Source organism: Pristiophorus japonicus, chromosome 8, assembly GCF_044704955.1.
Source record: "Pristiophorus japonicus isolate sPriJap1 chromosome 8, sPriJap1.hap1, whole genome shotgun sequence".
In the NCBI taxonomy this organism is placed as follows: domain Eukaryota; kingdom Metazoa; phylum Chordata; class Chondrichthyes; family Pristiophoridae; genus Pristiophorus; species Pristiophorus japonicus.
The window spans coordinates 227,183,197-227,198,174 of record NC_091984.1 but is presented as its reverse complement, the minus strand read 5'-3'; the positions used below and the strand labels follow the sequence as shown (position 1 = coordinate 227,198,174).

The 14,978-nt window shown below is 45.6% G+C and overlaps 1 protein-coding gene across 6 annotated transcripts in view; it reads left to right on the top strand.

Moving 5' to 3' along the window:
- Positions 1-14,978, top strand: part of LOC139269047 (leucine-rich repeat-containing protein 74B-like) — a 129,124-nt gene that overhangs the window by 21,821 nt on the left and 92,325 nt on the right. For 5 of the 6 annotated variants that reach the window (XR_011594150.1, XR_011594149.1, XM_070888037.1 and 2 more), the window contains exons 2-4: positions 4,424-4,704; positions 9,757-9,910; positions 13,191-13,333. Coding sequence is in view for 3 of the 6 variants with exons in the window: in XM_070888037.1 (XP_070744138.1) it covers positions 4,432-4,704; positions 9,757-9,910; positions 13,191-13,333 (570 nt within the window). In the remaining 3 variants the exon portion in view is untranslated. The remainder of the gene's footprint in view (positions 1-4,423; positions 4,705-9,756; positions 9,911-13,190; positions 13,334-14,978) is intronic. The other variant, XR_011594151.1, reaches the window with a different exon arrangement.

Here is a 14,978-nt window from a genome sequence, read left to right as displayed (position 1 = left end):
GTCAGAAGTTAATTGGCTGTAAAGTGCTTTGAGGTGTCCGGTGGTCGTGAAAGGTGCTATATAAATCCAAAAAAGAATATCGAGGCACTGGGGAAGGCTTCGTGTCTTAATGCAAGGAGTATCCGTAATAAGATGGATGAATTAACTGTGCAAATAGATGTTAACAAATATGATGTGATTGGGATTACGGAGACGTGGCTCCAGGATGATCAGGGCTGAGAACTCAACATCCAGGGGTATTCAACATTTAGGAAGGATAGAATAAAAGGAAAAGGAGGTGGGGTAGCATTGCTGGTTAAAGAAGAGATTAATGCAATAGTTAGAATGGACATTAGCTTGGATGATGTGGAACCTATATGGGTAGAACTGCAGAACACCAAAGGGCAAAAAACATTAGTGGGAGTTGTGTACAGACCTACAAACAGTAGTAGTAATGTTGGGGAGGGCATCAAACAGGAAATTAGGGGTGCATGCAATAAGGGTGCAGCAGTTATAATGGGTGACTTTAATATGCACATAGATTGGGCTAACCAAACTGGAAGCAATACGGTGGAGGAGGATTTCCTGGAGTGCATAAGGGATGGTTTTCTAGACCAATATGTCGAGGAACTAACTAGGGGGAAGGCCATCTTAGACTGGGTGTTGTGTACTGAGAGAGGATTAATTAGCAATCTCGTTGTGCGAGGCCCCTTGGGGAAGAGTGACCATAATATGGTGGAATTCTGCATTAGGATGGAGAATGAAACAGTTAATTCAGAGACCATGGTCCAGAACTTAAAGAAGGGTAACTTTGAAGGTATGAGGCGTGAATTAGCTAGGATTGATTGGCGAATGATACTTAAGGGGTTGACTGTGGATGGGCAATGGCAGACATTTAGAGACCGCATGGATGAACTACAACAATTGTACATCCCTGTCTGTCGTAAAAATAAAAAGGGGAAGGTGGATCAACCGTGGCTATCAAGGGAAATCAGGGATAGTATTAAAGCCAAGGAAGTGGCATACAAATTGGCCAGAAATAGCAGTGAACCCGGAGACTGGGAGAAATTTAGAACTCAGCAGAGGAGGACAAAGGGTTTGATTAGGGCATGGAAAATGGAGTATGAGAAGAAGCTTGCAGGGAACATTAAGACGGATTGCAAAAGTTTCTATAGATATGTAAAGAGAAAAAGGTTAGTAAAGACAAACGTAGGTCCCCTGCAGTCAGAATCAGGGGAAGTCATAACGGGGAACAAAGAAATGGCGGACCAATTGAACAAGTACTTTGGTTCGGTGGACACTAAGGAGGACACTAACAACCTTCCGGATATAAGAGGAGTCAGAGGGTCTAGTAAGGAGGAGGAACTGAGGGAAATCCTTATTCGTCTGGAAATTGTGTTGGGGAATTTAATGGGATTGAAGGCCGATAAATCCCAGGGCCTGATGGACTGCATCCCAGAGTACTTAAGGAGGTGGCCTTGGAAATAGCGGATGCATTGACAGTCATTTTCCAACATTCCATTGACTCTGGATCAGTTCCTATCGAGTGGAGGGTAGCCAATGTAACCCCACTTTTTAAAAAAGGAGGGAGAGAGAAAACGGAATTATAGACCGGTCAGCCTGACATCGGTAGTGGGTAAGATGATGGAATCAATTATTAAGGATGTCATAGCAGCGCATTTGGAAAGAGGTGACATGATAGGTCCAAGTCAGCATGGATTTGTGAAAGGGAAATCATGCTTGACAAATCTTCTAGAATTTTTTGAGGATGTTTCCAGTAGAGTGGACAAGGGAGAACCAGTTGATGTGGTATATTTGGACTTTCAGAAGGTTTTCGACAAGGTCCCACACAAGAGATTAATGTGCAAAGTTAAAGCACATGGGATTGGGGGTAGTGTGCTGACATGGATTGAGAACTGGTTGTCAGACAGGAAGCAAAGAATAGGAGTAAATGGAGACTTTTCAGAATGGCAGGCGGTGACTAGTGGGGTACCACAAGGTTCTGTGCTGGGGCCCCAGCTGCTTACACTGTACATTAATGATTTAGACGAGGGGATTAAATGTAGTATCTCCAAATTTGCGGATGACACTAAGTTAGGTGGCAGTGTGATTTGCGAGGAGGATGCTATGAGGCTGCAGAGCGACTTGGATAGGTTAGGTGAGTGGGCAAATGCATGGCAGATGAAGTATAATGTGGATAAATGTGAGGTTATTCACTTTGGTGGTAAAAACAGAGAGACAGACTATTATCTGAATGGTGACAGATTAGGAAAAGGGGAGGTGCAACGAGACCTGGGTGTCATGGTACATCAATCATTGAAGGTTGGCATGCAGGTACAGCAGGCGGTTAAGAAAGCAAATGGCATTTGGCCTTCATAGCGAGGGGATTTGAGTACAGGGGCAGGGAGGTGTTGCTACAGTTGTAAAGGGCATTGGTGAGGCCACACCTGGAGTATTGTGTACAGTTTTGGTCTCCTAACCTGAGAAAGGACATTCTTGCTATTGAGGGAGTGCAGCGAATGTTCACCAGACTGATTCCCAGGATGGCGGGACTGACCTATCAAGAAAGACTGGATCAACTGGGCTTGTATTCACTGGAGTTCAGAAGAATGAGAGGGGACCTCATAGAAACGTTTAAAATTCTGATGGGTTTAGACAGGTTAGATGCAGGAAGAATGTTCTTAATGTTGGGGAAGTCCAGAACCAGGGTTCACAGTCTAAGGTTAAGGGGTAAGCCATTTAGGACCGAGATGAGGAGGAACTTCTTCACCCAGAGAGTGGTGACCCTGTGGAATTCTCTACCACAGAAAGTTGTTGAGGCCAATTCACTAAATATATTCAAAGAAGAGTTAGATGTAGTCCTTACTACTATGGGGATCAAGGGGTATGGTGAGAAAGCAGGAATGGGGTACTGAAGTTGCATGTTCAGCCATGAACTCATTGAATGGCGGTTCAGGCTAGAAGGGCCGAATGGCCTACTCCTGCACCTATTTTCTATGTTTCTAAAATAAAAGATTTAGAATCATAGAAGTTTACAGCACAGAATGAGGCCATTTTGGCCCATCGTATCTGTGCCGACCAACAAGAGGCTATCCAGCTTAATCCCACTTTCCAGCTCTAGACCCATAACCCTGCAGGTTACGGCACTTCAAGTGTACATCCAAGTACTTTTTAAATGTGGTGAGGGTTTCTGCCTCCACCACCCTTTCAGTGAGTTCCAGACCCCCACAACCCTCTGCATGAAGAAATTTCCCCTCAAATCCCCTCTAAACCTTCTACCAGTTATTTTAAATTGATGCCTCCTGGTTGTTGACCCCTCTGCGACGATGATACCAGAAATGTGAGGTTAAGCACCAGGAAAGGATGAACAGGCTGGGTCTCATTTCTCTTGAAAAGAGAAGGCAGAGGGGTGACCTAATTGAGGTCTTTAAAATTATGAAAGGTTTTGATAGAGTGGATACAGAGAGAACGTTTCCAACTGTGGAGAAAAGAAAGACTTACATTTATATAGCGCCTTTCACGACTTCCCAAAGCTCACAGCCAATGGAGTACTTTTTGAAATGTAGGAATCGCAGCAGCTAATTTGCATACAGCAAGCTCCCACAAGCAGCAAAGTGATAATGACCAGATTATCTGTTTTAGTGATGTTAATTGAGGGATAGCTATTGACCAAGACACCAGAGATAACTCTTCTACTCTTTGAAATAGTGCTATGGGATCTTTCACATCCACCTCAGAGAGCAGATGGGACCTCGGTTCAATATCGGCAACAGAGCTGCACTCCCTCAGCACTGCACTGGAGTGTCAGTCTAGATTCTCGAGTGGGGCTTGAACCCACAACCTTCTGACTCAGAGGCGAGAGTGCTGCCCACTGAAGCACAGCTGACATTATAAAAAGTATTTAGAGGCACTGGAGGAGATGCAGGGAATATTTATAAGGATGCTACCAGAAATGCGAGCAATTACCTATCAGGAAAGGATGAACAGGATGCGTCTCTTTTCTCTTGAAAAGGAAAGGCTGAGGGGTGGAGGACTTTAAAATTATGAAAGGTTTTGATAGAGTGGACACACAGAGAATGTTTCCAATAGTGGGGAAGAGCATAACTAGAGGCCATCAATATACGATAGTCACCAAGAAATCCAATTGGAAATTCAGAAGAAACTTCTTTACCCAGAGAGTGGTGAGAATGTGGAACTCGCTACCACAGGGAGTGGTTGAGGTGAATAACACAGATGAATTTAATGGGGGACTAGATAAGCATATGAGGGAGAAGGGAATAGAGGGTTATGCTGATAGATTTAGATGGGGGAAGACGGGAGGAGGCTCGAGTGGAGCATAAACAGCAGCATGGACTGGTTGGGCCGAATGGCCTGTTTTTGTCCTGTACAATCCTATGTAATCCTATGAAAAAATAAGTGTGACGGGATTGTTTTCTGCTTTCAGTCGAAGACATGGTACACCGTAAGAAGGTGCTCACACCAAATAAGTTATTGATCCCTCTGGTCGACAAAGAGGAGGAGGAAAAGGTGAGTTCCGAAAATGCGGACACTACCTCCACCGCCGCCTCTGCCTCCACCGCCACCTCTGCCTCCATCTCTGCCTCTGCCGTCAACCCATTGAACAGGATCAGCACCCCCACCAGCACCCAGTACCTCGGGGGCGTCAGCAGCAGGCCCCCCAACAGGCCCCGCAACTCCTATAGCAGGGGCAGCGTCAACCCCAAAGTAAGTACAATAGAAAACTATCATGCACATGTCATTTGTTAGCTGGTGGCTCAGTGGGTAGCACCCTCGCCTCTGAGTCAGAAGTTTGTGGGTTCAAGTCACCACTCCAGAGACTTGAGCACCAAAATCTAGGCTGACACTTCTAATGTAGCAGTTTAACATCCACCTGGGCAGATGAAGCCTCAGTGAACATAAGACATAGGAGCAGGAGTCGGCCATACGGCCCCTTCCCGCACTATCCCCATGACCCTTAGTATCCAAAAATCTATCGCTCTCAGCCTTGAATATACTCAATAAGTGTGCATCCACAGCCCTCTGGTGTAAAGAATTCCAAAGATTCACAACTCTTTGAGTGAAGAAATTTCTCCTCAACTCAGTCCTAAATGGCCGACCCCTTATTCTGAGACTGTGATATTGAACACTATGCCTGAAAGGGTGGTGGAAGCAGATTCTAATGGTACCTTTCAAAAGGGAATTGGATATATACTTGACTGGGAAAATTTTGCAGGGCTATGGGGAAAGAGCAGGGGAGTGGGATTAATTGGATAGCTCTTTCAAAGAGCTGGCACAGGCACGATGGGTCGAATGGTCTCCTTCCGTGCTGTTTCATTCTATGAAATGTGGCGCACAACAAGGTCCCGCAAATAAATACACGACCGGATAATCTTTTTTTAATGACGTTAGCTAAGGGATAAAGAATGGCCAGGACACCAGGGGGAACTCCCCTTCTTCAAATATACCATGGGATCCTTTATATCCACTTGGGAGGGCAGATAGGGCCTTGATTTAATATCTCATCTGAAAGGCAGCACCTCCAACAGTGCAACACTCCCTCAGTACTGCACTGGGGTGTCAGCCTAGATTATGGGCTCAAGTCGGCGGAGCAGGACTTGAACTCACAAACCTTCTGACTCAGTGGGTATTACTCGCGACTCTGAGCCAGAAGGTTTGTGAGATCAATATGAATTGAAAAATGTGTTCATAGAAAGACAAAATTCATCTTTAAATCATAGTCCACAACAGTGACTAATTGCAGCTTATTCAGTGTCAGCCGTGGCTCAGTGGGTATTACTCGTGACGGCCGGAGACGGAGAGAAGATTCCGGAGCGGGGAGGAGGTGCCATGGAACCGGCGGGGAAGCTTTCTAAACAGCCGGGGTAGGCCTCAAGCCCCGAACAAGAACCTGCGGATCCGGCATTTGCCCCGAGCAGGACCCCCGGCAGCTGTGGGGCTTTCTCCCGGTGACAGGCCCCGGGGCAACGGCCACCATCTTGAGGCAGAATCTGCTGAGGGGGTAATTACATCACAGGGTTGCAGGACAGTGATTGGTTGGTGAGTCAAAAGGCTATGTTAGTGAATTGAACAGGATTTACTGTGATTGAAAGGCTGCATTAGAGGGAGTAGCGTTCAGCGGTCCGGCCCGGAAATCAGCGCGGTCCCGGCCTGCAAGACCATCAGCAGGCCGGGGCCATCAGAGGGAGCAGTGTGCGGCGGCATACCACTGCAGGAGGGCGACGGCTGCGAAGTCAGGTCAGATTGCAGTGCGGGCAGGCACAGCAGGAGGGGCGAAGGAGCGGCGAGAGTTTGTAGAAGGAAGTGACCGGGGCCAAGGGGAAGCGTGAGTCTGGGGCCCAGAAGAGGTGAGGGCCCAGGGGCAGCACGGGCCAGCCCACACTGTTATATGTGTGCGTGCTCGGTCCGTGCAGCAGAGCTGGTCTCCAGTCGTCTTGGGTAATCCTTGCCACTGGACCAAGACCTAGCTCTGTCGAGACCGAGCTCTGTGTGGTAGCTGGTATGCAACGGCAACCACACGTTAAAAAAATCCACGCACAGGCATCTTCCACCCTCCAAAATGTAGTTCAGGACCTGGAATATTGGGTCCTTCATTGAACTCATTCCTTTTAGGCATGGAAGCTAGTCATCCTCGCTTCGAGGGACTGCCTATGATGATGACTCGCGACTCTGAGCCACGGCTGACACTGAATAAGCTGCAATTAGTCACTGTTGTGGACTATGATTTAAAGATGAATTTTGTCTTTATATGAACACATTTTTCAATTCATATTGTTCTGCTTAGACCACCAATAGTTGTTTTTAAAATTTATATTTGATCAACAGGAAATAAAACGAAATGCTGTGAGCTCTTTACATTTTAATTTTATTTTTAATACATTGATTCAAGGGTGGAACTGCGATAACCACAGCCTCACATACCAACTGGGCTAACATACTTAGTCTTCCATAGGCTGCTGCAAAGTTTGAGATTCTATTGAGTTTGTTTCCTGTGTAAGGTATGTGTATCCATTTGCTGGAGCACCGCAAGACTTAAAGTTACAGGTTAAACCTCTCTGGTCTGGGACTCTCTGGTCCAGAAACATCCGTGGTTCGGCATCCATGGTGGAACTGCCGCTTTCCTGGGCCTGGCCTTGGAGCTCACTGTTAAGCGCTCCCGTGACACTTAGCATCTCACTCTGCTTCGTCATTGTGGGACTTGACGGTGCAATGAAGGGGCGTCAGACCTGAGACAGACAGAGAAATGACCAATCGCCAACATTCCCCGCCCCTCCTTCCTCACTCAGCGATCACCAGCACTGACCTCCCGTGGTTCAGAAAATTCTCTGTTCCGGTCAGATCCCGAGGGTGCCGGACAAGAGAGGTTCACCCCTGTATCAGTAAGATTTGATGGTACCATATTGTGTGAAGAATACTAAAATAATACAGGAAACACAGAAAGTTAGCATGCAAGTACAGCAAGCAATTAGGAAGGCAAATGGCATGTTGGCCTTTATTGCAAAGGGGTTGGAGTACAAGAGTAAGGAAGTCATACTACAATTATACAGGGCTTTGGTGAGACCACACCTGAAGTACTGTGTACAGTTTTGGTCTTGTCTGAGAAAGGACATACTTGTCTTGGAGGCGGTGCAACAAAGGTTCACTAGATTGATCTCTGGGATGAGAGGGCTGTTCTATGATGAGAGATGGCGTAGAATGAGCTAATGCTGTCTGGAGCTTAGAAAAATGAGAGGTGATCTCAGTGAAACATAAAAGATTCTGAAGGGGATTGACAGGGTAGATGCTGGGAGGTTGTTTCCCCTGGCTGGAGTGTCTAGAACTAGGGGGCATAGTCTCAGGATAAGGGGTAGGTCATTTAAGACTGAGATAAGGAGGAATTTCTTCTCTCAGAGGATTGTGAATCTTTGGAATTCTCTGCCCCAGAGGGCTGTGGAGTCATTGAGTACATTCAAGGCTGAGATAGATCAATTTTTGGACTTTTGGAGAATCAAGGCATATGGAGATCAGGCGTGAAATTGGAGTTGAGGATGATGATCTACCATGATCTCATTGAATGACGGAGGGTCGAGGGGCTGTATGGCCTATTCCTGCTCCTTTGAGGTGAAGTTTCTTCACTCAAAGGGCTGTGAATCTTTGGAAATCTCTATCTGTGAATGTTCTGTCATTGACTATATGCAAGGCTGAGATCGATAGATTTTTGGATACAAAGGGAACCAAACAATGGGCCCAAGTTTTGGCTTGAGTTGCTTTTATTTTTTTGGAGCATCTAGTTTAGTATGGAGTATCTTAGAAATCGCAAATCTCGGCATTTAGTTTGCTCTAGTTCTAGTGAGTTAGCTTAGTTTCGTTTTAGTTCAGTTTTTTTTTCAAAAGGGGGCGTTACCAGCCACTTATGCCTGTTTTGCAAGTTTAGGCACCGAAAAGTTACTCCAAACTAATTTAGAAAGAGTAAGTGTCGACTTTTGTACGCTCAGAAAAATCTTGCGTACACTTTAGAATTAGGCGCAGATAAGCCAGAGATAGGGGCGGGGGAGGGGGGAAGGGAAGTTCGGGGATTTTCCAAAGCATTCAACACTTCACTTTTAAAAATAAAGAACCATCATCAATAATAAATGATAAATAAATCAATAAATAAAAAAATTAAAAAATTCATTCAATAAATCAATAAATAAAAAATTAAAAGTTCCTACCTCATCTACCCGTTCGGGAGCACCGGGAGTCCGGCCAGTACTAGGGGCTGCGTGCTGCAGGTTGGAAATCAACACTCTGCCCGCTCCAGGAGCCCATTCGACCAGGGCTAGGGGCTGCATGCCTCGGGCCCCTCCCACACAGCCAGCAGCACACGCACACAGAATCTGGGGCCAGGAGCTACTGCGCACACGTGCAGACTCCGCTGCGCATGTGCGCAGCTGCCGGCACTCTTTTTGGCCCAGGGCTGTAACTCCACCCCCCCCTCCCTCCCCCCGGCTGTTGTGCTGCGTTGCGCTGACTGCTGAACAGGCCTGCTGCACTCGGAGAATCGCGAGGTAAGTTTTTGGCACGCTTTTCATTCCACAAAATAGACGGGCCTCTCGGAGGTGTGCCGTTTTAGCGGATATCGTAAATTTGGGCCCAATATGGGGATAGGGCTGGAAGGTGGAATTGAGGTACAAGATCAGCCATGATCTTATTGAACGTCGGAGCAGGTTCAAACGGCTGAATAGCCTACTTCTGCTCCTATTTACGATGTTCTTATTTAACCCTTTTCGCCCTGGTATCATTCTGCACTCCCTTCAAGGCCATTATATGCTTCCTTAGGTGCAATGCCCAGAACTGAACGCAGCACTCCATATGCAGTCTAACCAGAGCTTTATACAACTGTAACATAACTTCCACCCGTTTGTAGTCCAGCGCCTGTATTCTTCCTGTAATTAAATAACCTGCCAATACCTGTCAAGGTTCACACATAAATAATGCCCACATTGGTGCCAACGATCCTGTATCCTATCAAGGAATCAAGGTTTTCAGGAGAGAATAGAGGACAACTGCCATGTTTCCTCTCAGTGCCTCCTCCCGATGGTCAAGCTAAAACCAGGAACATGCTACATAGTTGTTTTATGTTAATTTTCCATAAAGTGAAACTGCTGTATCATTATTCAGAATCGTTGTCCCTTTCAAAAATTAAGATGAGAAAGGACTTGTGATTTGCTGGTATTTTTTCCAATAACGGGCTAGTGTGGGGTTATTGATCTGATCTCATTCCTAATTTAAACTTTCCAGACAATTGTTCGACTACATGGCAGTGATGTAAAGGAGTATAAAGCAGAAATATGCCAAATTACAATACCTATCATTGAAACATCTGAGGAATCATTGGAGGAGCTCTCTGATGATGACATGCTAACAGAGGGAGAACTGGATACACAGCAGGATGGTAAGAGAAACTAACAATACCTCTTGATGTATGTGAAGCCCAAGATGTGCTCCCTTTTTTTTTTACAATTGGATGTACAAAGGAAGAGATTGAAACTTCATCCAGAAGACATCCAAGCTCAATACAATCTGAAAGCTTAGTAGTACTCAAGTGCTAGTTTCTATGGGTTAGAATTTGCCTCAGGTAGAGAATTTTTCTCTGACCCGGTTCTCGCTCAAAACAGCCAATATCGGTGAGAAACCGGGAGCCGATATTGGCCATTTTGGGCGAGAACCGGGTCAGCAAATAATTCCCTACCCGAGGCACGCCGGCTGTTTCGAAGTACCGCTAGGGAGAGGACCGCCGGCGTGCAACGTCCACAGATCACCCTGGCGCGATCTTTGGCTGTACGAGGACCTGTAGGTAAGTATCAAAAAAAACATTTTTAAACGAGGATCAGCGGAGCTGGGCGGTAGGTAAGTAGCACTGCAAGAAAAAGGTAAGTAATTGTTTTTTTACTATTTAAAAAATCTGTTGGGGCGATTTAATTTAAAAATGTCTTGGGAATATTTTGGGGATTTTTTAGTTAGGTTTTTTTGAAAAATTATCTTTATTCCTTTTTTGGTGTTAGGACCAACCCGCAGCCTCGGTGTAAATTTTTATAGATTTTTTAATTTTTTCCCCCATTTTCTTTAGGCACCGTCCAATCTAGGCGAAATTGCACTTTTGTGCCCAGATTGGGGGTACAAGGCTTCTATTTTTCGCTGGGCGGATTTAAAAAAAATTTCGGGAAGTTTTCGCCGGCGATTATCTTCCCAGCCTTAGCGTTTTTTTGGGCGGCAATCAATCGGGTGCTGGCAGGCTTTGGGGAAATTCTAGCCCTATGCCTTAGTGGGTACATAAGAACATAAGAAATAGGAGCAGGAGTAAGTCATTTGGCCCCTCAAGTCTGCTCCGCCATTCAATAATATCATGGCTGATATCATGGACTCAGCTCCACTTCCCTGCCCGCTCCCCATAACCCTTGACTCCCTTATTGCTCAAAAATCTGTCTATCCCCGCCTTAAATATATTCAATGACCCAACCTCCACAGCTCTCTGGGGCAGGGAATTCCAGAGATTTACAACCCTCTGCGAGAAGAAATTCCTCATCATCTCAGTTTTAAATGGGCAGCCCCTTATTCTGTGACTATGTCCCCTAGTTTTAGTTTCCCCTATGAGTGGAAATATCCTCTCTGCATCCAGCTTGTCGAACCCCCTCATTATTTTATATGTTTCAATAAGATCACCTCTCATGCTTCTTAAATCCAATGTGTATAGGCCCAACCTACTCAACCTATCCTTATAAGTCAACCCCCTCATCTCCGAAATCAACCTAGTGAACCTTCTCTGAACTGCCTCCAATGCAAGTATATTCTTCCTTAAATACGGAGACGAAAACTGTACGCAGTATTCCAGGTGTGGCTTTACCAATACCCTGTACAGTTGCAGCAGGACTTCTCTGCTTTTATACTCTATCCCCCTTGCAATAAAGGCCAACATTCCATTTTATTCCTGATTATTTGCTGTACCTACATACCAACTTTTTGTGTTTCATGCACAAGGTTCCCAGGTTCCTCTATACTGCAGTACTTTGTCATTTTTCTCCATTTAAATAATCATTTGTTTTTCTATTATTTCTGCCAAAGTGGATAACCTCACATTTTCCCACATTATACTCCATTTGCCATATTTTTGCCCAATCACTTAGCCTGTCTATATCCCTTTGCAGATTTTTTTTGTCCTCCTCACAATTTGCTTTCCCACCCATCTTTGTATCATCAACAAACTTGGCTACATTACACTCGGTCCCTTCATCCAAGTCATTAATATATATTGTAAATAGTTGAGGATCCAGCACCGATCTCTGCGGTACCCCACTAGTTACTGTTTGCCAACCGGAAAATGACCCATTTATTCCGACTCTCTGTTTTTTGTTAGTTAGCCAATCCTCTATCCATGCTAATATATTATCCCCAACCCAGTGAACTTTTATCTTGTGCAATAACCTCTTATGTGGCACTTATCGAAGGCCTTCTGCAAATCCAAATACACCACATCCACTGGTTCCCCCTTATCCACCCTGAAAGAACTCCAGCAAATTTGTCTAACATGATTTCCCTTTCATAAAACCATGCTGACTCTGATTGATTGAATCATGCTTTTCCAAATATCCCACGACTGCTTCCTTAATAAGCCATCAGGTCCAGGGGAGTTGTCTGCCTTTATTCCCATTATTTTACTGAGTACTACTTCATTAGTGATCGTGATTGTATTAAGTTCCTCCCTCCCTATAGCCCCTTGATTATCCACTATTTGGGATGTTTTTAGTGTCTTCTACCATGAAGACCGATACAAAATATTTGTTCAATGTCCCTGCCACTTCTCTGTTCTCCATTATTAATTCCCCAGTCTCATCCTCCAGAGGACCAACATTTACTTTAGCCACTCTTTTCCTTTTTATGTACCTGTAGAATCGTTAGGTGCGGCCAGTTTCGGGGGGCGCTGAATATCTACCCCAGGTATCCTTCCTGATTAGAGCAATTAACTAGACGAATAGCCCATGCAGTTGCTGCCATGGTTACATAAACTTTCACCTGTTCAGGTACTCTTTAATCATTATGGGTTTTTTTTGTACCTTACTTCAGCAATTGTATGTACACATCACTATTGTAGGAGGATTGGTAGTCAGCAGCAACAGGAAACCAAGGAAAGAGGAGAAAAATGCCTTTAAAATAGCAGTCTCTAATTCTCTGATTGATCCAATGAGTAAAAGCACCTGTAACTGAACTGTACAGACCATAAATTCTTCAGTTCGATTTGATTCATGGTCTGAATTAATTGATCTGAGACAGGGTAGCAGTTGAAGTGCTACAATTGGCCTTGAAGCCCCTGGAAAGGGTGGGGAAGGTCAGGCAGGGTTCCAATAACTTATCACTGTCCAGGGACCCCTACGGTAAAGTGTGCATTTGCCGGGGTCAAATGAAAACTCATTTGGCCTCGGCTGTGATGCCTCCCTCAGTCAAATAGCGAGTCAGGTACATAGAGAAGGCTCACTTGGGCGATATGCCAGAAGGCAATCAGTACCATACAGCAGCAAGGTAAGTTTAAGCTCTATTTGAAGGGTGAAGAGTTTTCACAACAAGAACACACTGTACGTTGTGAGAGATTATACCAGGCTTAAACATTAGCTGAAGTAAGGCCAGAACACACATCAATATTGTAATATAAAACTTGCTCATCTGGTACGGTTTTATTTCAGAAGGATTAAAGGTCTATGATGTCACAGGGAAGTCCAAATATAAAGAGGCTTGTGAAATGTATGGTGTGGTACCAATCTCCTGCTTCCTGCGTAACATGAATAGTACAGAACTGTCCATGATGCATTATGGGCTTGGATCCCAGGTAAGGCAATTGATTTTATTGAGTACATTTATTTGGAAGAACTTTTACACTATTCTTATTGGTAGTCATCGTCATCATCATAGGCGGTCCCTCGAACGAGGATGACTTGCTTCCACATGAGTTCACAGATGTTTCAATAAAGGACCGATGTTCCAGTCCTGAACTCCAATTGAAGGGTGGAAGATGCCTGTGCATGGATTTTTTCAATGTGTGGTGACCGTTGCACACAAGCCACCACACGGGCTTAACAGAGCTCGGCCTTTATCCAGTGGCAAGAGTTAACCAGGACGACTGGAGACCTACTCTGCTGCACGGATCTAGTACACACACATATCGCAGTGTGGGCTGGCCCGTGTTGCTCTATGGGCCCTCGGCTCTTCTGGGCCCCGTACCCTCATTTGTTGCACCTCCGCCACGATCTCTCGCCGCTTCTCCGCCACAAACATTCACCGCACCTCCACCACGATGTCTCACCGCTCCTCCGCCACGATCTCTTGCCGCTCCTCCGCCAAACATTCGCCGCTCCTCCGCCACAATCTTTCACCGCACCCCTGCACCAAACATTCGCCGCACCTCCGCCACGATCACTCGCCGAATCTCAGCCACGATCTCTCACCGCACCTCCGCATCAAACATTCGCTGCACCTACACCACCAATCACTTGCCGAATCTTAGCCACGATCCCTCACCGCTTCTCCGCCTCAATCACTCGCCTCACCTCCACCATAATCTCTCGCTGCTCATCCGCCCCGACTTTCCCGCTCCTCCACTGTACCTGGGCCCCGCCGGTGTTCCTGCCCACGCTCCTAACAGCGACCTGGGTCTTGATGATGTCACCCAGTCGCCCACCTCAAAATCGTCACAAACTTGGAGCAGCTCGCGCTGGAAGTTATAGTGGTATACTGCTCCAGCTCTTTTATGGCCCGAACTGCGGAGGTGTTCTCTCGCAGGTCGGGGGGCCACGATGTTCCAGGGCCTGCCGCACCTGCTCTTTTATAGCCCCATCTTGTTCCTCCTAAAGTAGAAATAAACATTCTTGCATGCTGGCCCTCCTCCCAGTATCCTCACTATGCTGCAATCGAGATTCATCCACCTTGTTCTACTCTAAATCATTCTTTCCCAGGGAATTCAACACTATGGAAAACCCTACCTTCCTGAGTATTCTTCTCTTTGTACAGTCTTCAGGGTTTTAAATATGGCACCGCCTAACCGCTACTTCTAGATTGACCTCATCTTGTCTCTTAATCTCTTCAACTTGGCATTGTCCTGCATTATGGATCTTAATGTGCCAGCTGGATTTCTGAAATAACCATGAAAACAAAAAATGCTGGAAATACACAGCAGATTCATTAGTAAAAAATAAAGATTTGCATTTCTATAGCGCCTTTCATGGCCAACGGATGTCCAAAAGCATTTTACATCCAATGAAGTACTTTTTGAAGTGTAGTCACTGTTGTAATGTGGGAAACGCGGCAGCCAATTTGTGCACAGCAAGCTCCCACAAACAGCAATGTGATAATGACCAGATAATCTGTTTTTGTTATGTTGATTGTGGGATAAATATTGGCCAGAATACCGGAGATAACTCCCCCGCTCTTCTTCGAAATAGTGCCATGGGATCTTGTACTTCCACCTGAGAGAGCAA